The 13,639-nt window shown below is 36.0% G+C and overlaps 1 protein-coding gene across 8 annotated transcripts in view; it reads left to right on the forward strand.

Moving 5' to 3' along the window:
• The window catches only part of CCDC171 (coiled-coil domain containing 171), a 316,432-nt gene that overhangs the window by 160,427 nt on the left and 142,366 nt on the right, over positions 1-13,639 (forward strand). For all 8 annotated transcript variants that reach the window (XM_073880818.1, XM_025887898.2, XM_073880822.1 and 5 more), the window contains 2 exons: positions 12,674-12,900; positions 13,392-13,574. In XM_073880818.1, coding sequence (XP_073736919.1) covers positions 12,674-12,900; positions 13,392-13,574 — 410 coding nt within the window. The remainder of the gene's footprint in view (positions 1-12,673; positions 12,901-13,391; positions 13,575-13,639) is intronic.

The raw sequence follows: 13,639 nt of genomic DNA on the forward strand, positions 1-13,639 counted from the left end.
TTCAGAGGTACAGGTCTGTGATTCAACAGTCTTACACAATTTACAGCACTCACCATAACACATACCCTCCCCAACGTCTGTCACTCAGCCACCCCTTCCCTTCCACCCCCCACCACTCCAGCAACCCTCAGTTTGTTTCCTGGGATTAAGAATTCCTCATATCAGTGAGGTCATATGATACATGTCTTTCTGTGATTGACTTATTTCGCTCACCGTAATACTCTCCAGTTCCATCCACGTCATTGCAAATGGCAAGATTTCATTCCTTTTGATGGCTGCATAATATTCGTGTGTGTGTGTGTGTGTGTGTGTGTGTGTGTGTGTGTGTGTGTATCACATCTTCTTTATCCATTCATCTGTCAATGGACATCTTGGCTCTTTCCACAGTTTGGCTATTGTGGACATTGCTGCTATAAACATCAGGGTTCACGTACCCCTTTGGATCCCTACATTTGTATCTTTGGGGTAAATACCCAGTAGTGCAATTGCTGGGTCATATGGTAGCTCTATTTTCAACTTTTTGAGGAACCTACATACTGTTTTCCAGAGTGGCTGCACTAGCTTGCATTCCCACCAGCAGTGTAGCAGGGTTCCCCTTTCTCCGGGTATGCAGCTTTCTTATTATTTAAGTTGACACAGAGGCAGAGGCTCAAGGATATAGATTTAACAGTTGGGTAGCATATTCTTTAGATAAGAGATCTCTTAACCTTGGGCTCACAGAACCCTTCTCAAAAGGATCCATGGGTAGAATTTGGAAGCAGGGGTGGAGATGCATCTGTGGACTTGGATAGAAAAAATTACATCTTGTTTCACTAACCACTAACTGAACTTTGACATTCCCTTCAATTATGAGTGCTGATGACAGATCATGATTGTATTAGCAATGTAGTGACTTTGTTACTGAACAAAACCACTGATATTTTCATGTTGTAATACAGTTGTTGCAGCTATCTCCAGATACAGCTTATGCTCATCTTTGCTAAGCAGTGATCATGAGACTCATCACATACATGACGTGTAATCACAGTGTTTGGTGTACACATGGACGCTGGTGCAATTTTTCTGCATAAGTATCAGAACAGCTTTGTTCCTAGTAGTTGTTCATTCATCCAAGTGAGCTTCTATGTTTTTCATGTTTATGTTTTTTTCTAGTAGTCCCCAACTACAAAATTCTCTGTTATTTCTTTGAAAGTGTAACCTGCAAACACCTGGAAACATTTCAGAACTCTTTCAAAAGAGTTACTGACACTACCAATTTTCTGAAAAAGAAATAATGAAATTGATTCCATATACAGTAGTATCAAAACCAATAAGATACTTAGAAATAAATTTAACCAAGGAGGGGAAGGTCTTTAATCTGAGAATCATAAGACATTGAAGAAGGAAATCATGGGGCGCCTGGGTGGCTCAGTTGGTTAAGCGGCTGCCTTCAGCTCAGGTCATGATCCCAGGGTCCTGATATTGAGCCCTGCATCGGGCTCTCTGTTCAGCGGGGAGCCTGCTTCTCCCTGTCCCTCTATGTGCTGCTTCCCTTGCTTGTGCTCTCTCTCTCTGTCAAATAAATAAATAAAATCTTAAAAAAAAAACATTGAAGAAGGAAATCAAAGACACAAATAGATGGGAAGGTACCCTGTTTTCGTGGATTAGAAGAATTAATATTGTTGAAGTATCCATATGAGCAAAAGCCATCAGTAGATTCAGTGCAATCCCTATCAAGATTCCAATGGCTTTTTAAAAAAAATAGAAGTAGAAAAAGTACTCTGAGAACTTATAACCACAAGAGACCCTAAATAGCCAAAGAAATCTTGAGAAAGAGGAACAAAACAGGAAGCATCATGACTTCCTGATTTCAAGCTATACTATAAAGCTATAGTAATCAAAACATATACTATTGGCATAAAAATAGACAGATAGACCAATGGGACAGAATCAAGAGCCAAAGGCATAAATTGAAAACCCAAGCATGTATGGTCAGCTAATATCTGACAAGGGAGCCAGGAATAGTCAACAGACAGAAGACAGTTTCTTCAATAAATGGTGCTGGGATAATTGGATATTCACATATAAAGGAATGAAACTAGACCCTTATCTTATACCACTCACAAAAATTAACTTGAAATGGATTAAAGACTTAAATATAAGACCTAAGACTATGAAACTCCTAGAGAAAAACAAGGCTTCTTGACGTAGGTGTTGATAATGATTCTCTGGATATGACACCTAAAGCACAAGCAACAAAATAAAAATTAACAAGTAGGACCACATCAAAGTAAAAACTTCTGTACAACAAAAGAAACTATCAACAAAGTGAAAAGACAACCTACAGAACGGGAAATAATTTTGCAAACCATATATCTGATAAGGGGTTAATATCCAAAATATATAAAGAACAAATACAATCAATAGCAAAAGAACCAAATAACCCAATTAAAAAAGTGGGCAAAGGACCAGAATAGACATTTTTCCGGAGAAGATATACAAAAGGCCAACAGGTACGTGAAAAGATGCTATTAATAGTCATTAGAAAATGCAAACAAAACCACAATGAGATATCACCTTATGCCTGTTAGAATGACCATCATCAAAAAGACAGATAACAAATGCTGGTATGAATGTGGAGAAAATTGAACCCTTGTGCACTGTTGGTGGGATTGTAAATTGATACAGCCACTATGGAAAATAATATAGTGGATCCTCAAAAAATAAAAAGACAACTACCATACGATCCAGCAGTTTCACTTCCAGGAATATATCCAAAGGAAATGAAAACACTAACTTGAAAAGGTATCTGTACCCCACGCACCAATTGCAATAGCTAAGACATGTAAACAACCTAAGTGTCCACTGACAGATGACTGGATAAAGAAGTTGTGGTATATATACAAAAGAATATTATTCAGCCATAAAAAAATGAAAACCTACCATTTGCAGCAATTTGGATGGACCTTGAAGGCATTATACTAAAGGAAATAATCAGAGAAAGGCAAACACTGTATGCTCTCTCTTATGTCTGAAAAAAAAACAAAACAAAACAAACAAAAAACCAAAACGAACCCAAAACCAAAAATCAAACTGATAGAGGAAGAAATCAGACTTGAGGTTGGTTACCAGAGGTGGAAGGTAGGGTGAGGGGGAATTAGTGGAAGGTGGCTAAAGGTATAAATTTCCAGTAAGAAGATAAATAAGTCCTAGGGATGCAATGTATAGTGTGGTGACAGGAGTTAACTGTATAGGAAAGGTGTTAAGAGAGTAAATCCTAAGAGTTCTCATTCTTAAAAGGAGAACTTTTTTTTTCTTTTTTCTTTTTTCTTTTCTTTTTATTGTATCTATATGAGATGATGGGTGCTATCTGAACCTATTGTGGTAATTATTTCACACTATATGTAAATTAAACCATCATGTTATATGCCTTAAACTTATACGGTGACATATGTCAATATTTTCTTGATAAAACTGAGGAAAAAAAAAAACCCAACACGAAGTTAAGTTCCTTCTATCTTCATAGCATCAGTTTTTTTCATCCATTCAATAAGTATTTATTGAGCATCTATTATATGCCAGCCACTTTAAAAAAATGAGGTCTGATTTACATATTAATTTCAGGTGTACAACATAATGGTTCAGTATTGGTATATATTGCTAAATAATCACTATAGCAAGACTAGTTAACATTTGTCATCATACCTAGTCACAAAAACATTTTTTTTCCTGTGATAAGAACTTTTAAGATATACTCTCTTAGCAGCTTTCAAATGCAGAGCATCAGATTTGAGCTATGGATTCACAATCCTTTTTCTTTAAGATGTAAATCGTATTGAATATATTGACAGAACCAGAGATGAATTCACTGACTTTAGGACAAAAACTTACACAGTAACTTTTGAATTTATTTGATTTTTTAAAAAGATTTTATTTATTTATGAGAGAGCATGAGCAGGAGGAGGGGCAGAGGGAGAGGGACACAGACTCCCCGCTGAGTAGGGAGCCTGATGCGGGACTCGATCTCTGGACCCTGGGATCATGACCTGAGCCCAAGGCAGCCGCCTAACCGACTGAGCTACCTGGGCGCCCCTTAAAAATTTTTTTTATTAACATATAATGTATTATTTGTTTTAGGGGTACAGGTCTGTGTTTCATCAGTCTTAGACAATTCACAGTACTCACCATAGCACATACCCTCCCCAATGTCCATCACCCAGCCACCCCATCCCTCTCGCCCCTTAAAAAATTAACTTTAGTTAGTCTATATTTTAAGTATATTGCCTTACTTATAATACATTAATAGCCACACTTAAAATGGGTTGATAACTGCATTTCAATAAAATTTGCTTTCTTCTAATCATTCCCCCGAATATTGTTTGTCTGAGTTGAGATATATTTTTGGATTGTCCTGTTTTTGGGCATTTATATCTTTAGTATTATTTATAAATAATGCAGATAGAAATAAGAGCTATTGATTCTTAATCAGTGTTATAGGTTTCCCATCCCTGTTGCCTAACATGGTATCTTTATATATACGAGCTACTCTGTGTACAGATTCTGCAGATCACCCAAACGTGTATAAACATGGATACACACAGACACACAGTCTCACATGAGGGAATCATACAATCATACAATTGTGCCTCATTGTAATTTTTTTCTATTCAATGGACAATTAAATGTATTTGCATGTCAATAAAGGAGGTATACTTTATTAATTGTATTTGGTCACATACTACCCCATGGTTTATATGTACTGTAGTTTACTCTGTGAATTCCCTATTGGTGGATATTGGTGTCTTTTCTTAAAAATTTCCATGATTTTAAGCAATACTATAATGAACTGTGATGTAATTAACATGTTTGTGCAAAAACAATTTATGTTTGCACAGTTACTTCCTTGGCTAAATTCCTGAGAAATGAGTTTTGCATATTTTACATTTGGAAAGAATCTCCAGTGTGCCTTTCATGAAAGTTGCCTTGCCTTACACTCCCATGATTGGTACCGAGAGTGCTGGTCTCCCCATAATGCCTTTGGCACATTAAATTATGACAATCTTTTTCATCTTTATTAATTTGAAAGGTAAAAGAAACTATGTTATTACTTATTTGCATTTTTTGTTGTTAGGTTGCAAATTTTTTCATTTGTTCTACACTCATTCATATTCTTTTACAATTATCTCATTATGTTCATATACAGGGGTGTGTGTTTGTTTCTTATGGAATTATAAGAACTTCTGTATCACATGTATTAACACTTTGCTCCGTATTTAAATAATTTTTTTCATGTAAATTTTACAGTGTGTATTTTAGTTTTGTGTATTTTAATTTTTGCATCGCTAAATTATTAAGTATTTACTTCGTGCTTTTTCTAGGTTGAATTGCTCATATTTCAGTCTAGTATTTTAAATTTTTATGTTAAATCTTGGATTATCTGGGGTTATTTTTGGTTTAAGTAGTGAGGAAATGATTAAGATTTATTTGTGTCCAGATGATCAGCTAGTTGCAATACTTTTCAATTCAGTCACCCACCTTTTCCCCTACTGAATTAAGTAAGATATGTCATTTAGCATATATGCTCTTGGATCTATTTCCTGTCTCTCTGTCTATTCCATTATTTTCCCTATCTCTTAAGAAGAGATAGGGAAAGAGATAATACCAGTATCATGCTATTTTTTTTCATATGTACATCTTGATATTTTAAAATATGGTAAGACAAATTGTCATTACTTTTGCTTATAATATTTTGAGCTATTTTCATAGTTGTTTTTTCCTTTTTTTTTTTTTAGTTAAAACACTGCTTTGAAGCAAACATCTTGCCATAATGATTGCCTCCCATGTTTGAAAACGATGTCCACATTCATATTTCCCAAATTATTAGCGGTTTGGAGACACAAGCATTATTTTTGAATTAAGATTGTGATGTGTTGGTATCACTTGAAGAGAGTTGCTTATGAAAGTGTTAATAGTGAAAAGTCTTCCTGGAAAAGTAAGCAGGGATCAGATCATGTAGGGCCTTATAGGGCATGTTTTAAGGTGTTTGAAATTTATTCCTAGATCTTCACCCAGGCGTAAAAGCAGCAGTTGTGAAAAGATCCTATTTGTGTTTTATTTTATTTTATTATTTTATTTTATTTTTGAGAGAGAGAGAGCACACATCCATGTGCAAGTGGGGGTTTGGGGTTGGGGCATAGGGAAAGGGAGAGAGAGAATCTTAAGCAGGCTCCAACCCAGCATGGAGCCCAACGCGGGGTTTGATCTTATGACCATGACCTGAGCCAAAATGGAGTCAGATCCTCAACCAACTGCGCCACCCAGGTGCCCCTCATATTTGTGTTTTAGAAGACACTTTGCCTATGGTGGAGGATGGGTTGAAGAAGGGAAAGACTGAAGAAGAGTAGGGAGACTCTTGCAAGAATACAGATAAGATATGGTCATGATCACAGAGAACATTGAATAGATTGGAGAAATATTAAGGATGGGATGTGGGGGAGATGGTAAGGGAGACAGATATGTCAAGGATGACAAAATATTCCCAAGTGTGGAGCTGAGTTGGAATTTAAGGCGTTAGCATTACTCATGATTAACATTTGTTGTTATTATATTATTACTCATTGTTATTAATATTATACTCATGACCAACATTATGAGTAAATTAAATAATTTTGTATTACATATGTACTAATTAAATCATTACTCATGAATCCCCATTTTCAATAAAGGAGTGTTTCTCAATCTTTCTAAGTTTGAGGACTCCATTTTGATAAGACATATTGTAGACTGCTCTCTCCCCAGATGATAGTTGTATTTTCAGTAGCAGTTGACTTTGATAATGTTTTAAAGGACTTTTAATTTATTACCCACAACATCACGGGCATATATTATTCATGCTGTATATTTTTTTAGGGTTAAATAAAGATCAAGATGGCAATGGTTGCTTTAGTTAAAAGTGATGGAACCCTTGAAATAATTCTTCAGCCTCCCCTACCCCTGCCCCAAGATTTGCAGCTCACAGGTTTAGAATTACCGGTCAAACCAATTCTTTATGAATTTGTCTTAAAGATTTTAATCTTAAGTATATGATACTGCCTTTGCTATTGGAAAAAGTCCAATAGAGTCCTCTTCTTTCTCAAAAGACACATGCTATTAAATAGAGGGAAAGTGATTAACAGATGTATTTTACATAAACAAGAATTTGTTAAACGTAGCAAGCATTTAAACAGTTTAGACCAGAGTAGACATGAGAAATTTCAGTGACCTTATTTTTGTCTCGTATTTCTATATCATTATACAAATAATCCTACAACTGTGTCACTAGAGGGTTTTTTTTGTTTCTTCATTTATTTAATGTTGAATTAATTGTACTCTATACTGTATAATGTGAAGTATGTCACAAAAACACTTCTCACTCATCAAAGCATAAATTATTTAGTGCTCTTTCTGTAATTCCTGGAGAGTCAGCAGGCAGGAACTTATGCCTCTTTCCCACTTCTTAAAAATTCAGAAGAATGCCTTGTAGAATTATATTGTCACTCAATTTCACCTTTCAGAGTGGTTAGTGCCTACACAAATTTGTTTCTATTATATAGTAAAAAACTGCTATTCATTAAAATTCAATTATAATTGATTTTTGCTTTTATAGGCTCTTTGTGAAAATTTTATTACTTTGATATGCTTGAAAATTTCCTAAAATGATGAGCTTTTATCTTGTTTATTTAAAAGAATAACTTTTGGGACACCTGGGTGGCTCAGTTAGTGAAGCATCTGCCTTTTGCTCAGGTCATGATTCCAGGGTCCTGGGATTGAGTCCCTCATTGGGCTCCCTGCTCAGCGGGGAGACTCCTTCTCCCTCTGCCTGCTCTCTGACAAATAAATAAATAAAAAAATCTTTAAAAAATATAAAGAACTGGACCATTTCCTTACACCACACACAAAAATAGACTCAAAATGATTGAAAGACCTAAATGTGAGACAGGAGTCCATCAAAATCCTAAAGGAGAACAAGGCAGCAATCTTCAACCTCAGCCACAGGAACTTCTTCCTAGCAACATCAGCAAAGGCAAAATGGGCAAAATGAACTATTGGGACTTCATCAAGATAAAAAGCCTTTGCACAGCAAAAGAAACAGTCAACAAAACCAAAAGACAACCGACAGAATGGGAGAAGATATTTGCAAATGACATATCAGATAAAGGGCTAGTATCCAAAATCTATAAAGAACTTATGAAACTCAACACCCAAAGAACAAATGATCCAATCAAGAAATGGGCAGAAGACATGAACAGACATTTTTCCAAAGAAGACATCCAAATGGCCAATAGACACATGAAAAAGGGCTCAACATTGCTCAGCAACAGGGAAATCCAAATCAAAACCTCCATGAGATACCACCTCACACCAGTCAGAATGACTAAAATTAACAAGTCAGGAAAGGACAGATGTTGGCGGGGATGTGGAGAAAGGGGAACCCTCCTACACTGTTGGTGGGAATGCAAGCTGGTGCAACCACTCTGGAAAACAGTATGGAGGTTCCTCAAAAAGTTGAAAATAGAGCTACCCTACGACCCAGCAATTGCACTACTGGGTATTTACCCCAAAGATACAAGCGTAGGGACCCAAACGGGTACATGCACCCCGATATTTATAGCAGCAATGTCCACAATAGCCAAATTATGGAAAGAGCCAAGATGTCCATTGACAGATGAATGGGTAAAGAAGATGTGGTATAGATATACAATGGGATATTATGCAGCCATCAAAAGGAATGAAATCTTGCCATTTGCAATGACGTGGATGGAACTGGAGGGTATTACGCTGAGCAAAATAAGTCAATCAGAGAAAGATATGTATCATATGACCTCACTGATATGAGGAATTCTTAATCTCAGGAACCAATCTGAGGGTTGCTGGAGTGGTGAGGGGTGGGAGGCATGGGGTGGCTGGGTGATAGACATTGAGGAGGGTGTGTGCTGTGGTGAGCGCTGTGAATTGTGTAGGACTGTTGAATCACAGACCTGTACCTCTGAAACAAATAATATATTATATGTTAATAAAAAAGAAGATAGTAGGAAGGGAAAAATGAAGGGGGGGAAATTGGAGGGGGAGACGAACCATGAGAGACTATGGACTCTGAGAAACAAACTGAGGGTTCTAGAGGGGAGGGGGTGGGGGGATGGGTTAGCCCAGTGATGGATATTAAAGAAGGCACGTATTGAATGGAGCACTGGGTGTTATACGCCAACAGTGAATCATGGACCACTACATTAAAAACTAATGATGTAATGGTGATTAACATAACATAATAAAATTTAAGAAAATTAAAAAAATGTAAAGAATAACTTTTGACATACCATTAAAATATTAAAAATATTTTTCTTTTTTAATCTTATTTAAATTCAATTAATTAACATATAGTGTATCATTAACTTCAGATGTAGAGTTCGATTATTCATCAATTGCATATAGCACCGAGTGCTCATTACATCACGTGCGCTCCTTAATGCCCATCACGCAGTTACCCCATCCCCCCACCCACCTCCCCTCCAGCAACCCTCAGGTTGTTTCCTATAGTTAAGAGTCTCTTATGGTTTGTCTCTCTCTCTGATTTCATCTTGTTTTATTTTTCCCTCCCTTCCCCCATGATCCTCTGTTTTGTTTCTTAAATTCCAATATGAGGGAAACCATGTGTCTTTCTCTGATTGACTAATGTTGCTCAGAATAATACTCTCCAGTTTCATATACCTTATTGCAAATGGTAAGATATCATCCTTTTTGATGGCTGAGTAATAGTCCATTGTATATATACACACCACATCTTCTTTATCCATTCATATGTTGATGGACATCTGGGCTCTTTCCATAGTTTGGCTATTGTGGACATTGCTGCTACAAACATTGGGGTTCATGTGCCCCTTTGGATCACTACATTTGTATCCTTTGGGTAAATACCTAGTGGTGCAATTTGCTGGGTCATAAGGTAGCTCTATTTTTAACTTTTTGAGGAACCTCCATACTGTTTTCCAGAGTGGCTGCAGTAGCTTGCATTCCCACCAACAGTGTAAGAGGGTTCCCCTTTCTCTGCATCCTCACCAACATTTGTTGTTTCCTGACTTGTTAATTTTAGCTATTCTGACTGGTGTGAGGTGGTATTGTGGCTTTGATTTGTATTTCCCTGATGCCAATTGACGCTGAGCATTTTTTCATGTGTCTGCTGGCCATTTGGATGTCTTCTTTGGAAAAATGTCTGTTCATGTCTTCTGCCCATTTCTGGGTTATTTATTTTTTGGGTGTTGAATTTGATAAGTTCTTTATAGATTTTGGATAGTAGTCCTTTATCTGACATATCATTTGCAAATATCTTCTCTCATTCCATAGGTTGCCTTTTAGTTTTGTTGACTATTTCCTTTGCTGTGCAGCAGTTTTTTATTTTGATGAAGTCCCAGTAGTTCACTTTTGCTTTTGTTTCCCTTGCCTTTGGAGATGTGTCTAGCAGGAAGTTGCTGTGGCCGAGATCATAGAGGTTGCCGCCTGTGTTCCCCTCTAGGATTTTGATGGATTCCTGTTTCACATTTAGATCTTTCATTCATTTTCAGTCTATTTTTGTGTATGGTGTAAGGAAATTGTCCAGTTTCATTCTTCTGCATGTGGCTGTCCAATTTTCCCAACACCATTTGTTGAAGAGACTGTCTTTTTTCCATTGGATATTCTTTCCTGTTTTGTCAAAGATTAGTTGACCATAGAGTTGAGGGTCCATTTCTGGGTTCTCTGTTCTGTTCCATTGATCTGTGTGTCTTTCTTGGTATTATTGAATGCATCCTTATATTCAGCATGCTGCAGCTGTTATGAAAGTAAAATGAAGTACAATTAATCCAATAAACACATACAAAATATCCATATATGCTAGTCTGGCACAGTGCAAACACAGAGTTTACTGAGATAACAAAAGACACAGTTAAGGAGTTGAAAGCCAGTTGAGACGCAGGGAATACATATATTAGGCACTGGAATGATCTATAATATTGAATGTTATAGGTAAAATGACTTTTACTGTTTATTTTTTCAATGACCTATTAAACATTAGTTTAACAATTCTTTTAAATCAGTTGTTCCAAATTTTATGTTAATTGGTATGTGAAGCTACTGAACTCTTTTTTATTCATGACTTATTTAAATAATTGATTGTTAACAAAGGAACTGTGTATTTTAATTATAGTTTATATGCCTTCTGTCAATGGGATTCTTAGAGAGTATGTTTATGAGAGGTATATAGAATTAAACTTATATCACCTTATATTGTTAGAAGTTAATGCATCAGTAACTAATAGAAATAAATTCTACATGAAGGGTATTATGCTTTTATTCAATTTATAATTTTTATTTTATGTATAACTTCTAGGCAGTTGTGGTTTCCAAAATCTGATTGCTGCATAAATTTTTAAAAAAGATTTATTTATTTATTTATTCGAGAGAGAGCATGCTAGCAGAGGGTGGGGCAGAGGGAGAGGGAGAAAGAGAATCTCCAGCAGACTCCCTGCTGAGCGCTGAGCCCGGTGCAGGGCTCAATCCCATGACGCTGAGATCATGACCTAAGCCAAAATCAAGAGTCTGATGCTTAACCGACCCAGGTACCCCATGACTGCTGCATAAATTTAAAAATTTATCTTTCCTTTTATCTGCTGAGGAATAAAGAAATAAAAGAAGCCTCACATTTTTGAACACAGGGCCTCTGTGAGATTTTTCTTTCTGACTTAGAAAACCACTGATTGATCACCTTCTCAGCCAATGTTGTTCTTTACTGTTGAACCTATGTATTCTTAGAATTATAAAACATTTTTCTATTGGATAAAACTGGCCAAATATCTTTTTTTGTGTTTATGATGTAAAGACAAAATTTAAGTTAATTCCAACAGCAGAGGCTCCTGAAATGTAGAATGGTATACTACTGAATTTAAATAATCTCTCCATGCTTGTCATTTACACAGATAGTATCATAAAACAAGTAATGACAGATTAAGACCTGCCTAGCAGAGGGAAAACTAAATTACACGACTTTTATTAAGGCATAAATAAACCTATTAACCATTATCTGGAATACCAATTAGTAGAAAGTGCACTGACAATTTTATTTATCAACATTAAACACAATTATTAATTACAGACCTGATGAATCTAGCAGCAAGCAGGCCATGTTGGATATGCTGGGACCTTAAGTCCATTATGTGAGAGGGATGATTACCAAAATCCTGTGGGGAAATAAGTAATTGTCGTTGTAAAATTTTAATTGCCTTGGACTAAGGCAAATTATATTTTCTTGTCTGAGAATACAAATAGTATGACATTAAGGTAACAAGCTTCAGTAGTTGTAAATGGAAAATGAATTTATATTAGGTTTTAAAACAACGAAAAGAGTGATGATGAATTTTTAGTGTCATTGTGTTCAGTGTAAATGATATAATGTAAATACATGCAGATTTTCTTTAGAAATGTTCAGTAGGTGAGCTATTTTCTGCATTCCTTTTTGCATAGTGAAAATTAATGTGGGAGGGGACTTTCTGAATGAATCACTACAGGTGAATGGGAATTATATAATTGAGAAAATATTTTAATTGTGTTGCGATTGGCAGAGTTGTGAAATGAGCAAGAGACAGTTCACATCTTTTCTGTCTCTTTTTTCTTTTTTTCCCCCCCGAAGATCCAAATTCCAGAATTTGTGGACATTTACTCATAGGTGCAGCCAAGAATTCTTTTGCAAAACTCATGGATAAAGTTAGTCTGGCCATGGAGAGTATACCTTTACATAGTAGCAGGAGTATTACATACATAGAAAAAGATTCTCTGGTTCAGAGGTTGGCTTGTGGACTTCATAAAGTAAATACGCTGGCCCTGAAGTATGGTCTACGTGGCCATGTGCCCATTTTGGTATGTATGCGATTTCATTAAATAGTGACTTTTGGATTGTAAATTTAACTCTGAATCACACTCATTTGTAGTTTAAATTAGTTGTGCATGAATGTATTTAGATTTCCTTTAGATTTCATGTAATCTTTAATGTAGTACATAATAGCACTTCCGAGTGGCTAAAATATCCAAATACAAAAGTTCTGGCATGAGTTGTGATTTTACTATTTTCTGTAAGTAGACTGCAACAGAATGCTATGAGACATAAACAAATGTCAACTCCCTTTTCTAGCCATTAGATTATTTATTTTCGTTGGTTGTTCATTTCATATCAACCAAATTATTGGTCACATAAAAAATAAAGCTTTCACCTCTAAGTGTCAGTTACAGCTAGTATTGTTCTCTGTATAATCCAAGATACATTTAATTTAAGTTGGTAAAGTGGCTGTTGCTATTGACTTATTAGTAAACCTGTAGTTACTGCTCGTAAAATTGCTCTTGATTAACAATAGAAAAGCACAGCATCATTACAGAAGCAAATATTTGGATTTACACAAAGACTGCACGCAGCAGAAGTGGAACGCCGCTCACTGCGCTTGGAGGTCACAGAATTCAAACGAAACGTGAATGAAATGAAAAAGGAACTTGACAAAGCCCAGGGTCTCCAGATGCAATTAAATGAATTTAAGCAGTCTGTAAGTATGTGTGATTTACAATACTGTGGCTCTGGGGAACTCTCCTCCATATATATATATATATA

This window comes from Callorhinus ursinus, unplaced genomic scaffold (genome assembly GCF_003265705.2).
Source record: "Callorhinus ursinus isolate GAN/ISIS: 27379988/994484 unplaced genomic scaffold, GSC_fseal_2.0 scaffold39, whole genome shotgun sequence".
In the NCBI taxonomy this organism is placed as follows: Eukaryota; Metazoa; Chordata; class Mammalia; order Carnivora; family Otariidae; genus Callorhinus; species Callorhinus ursinus.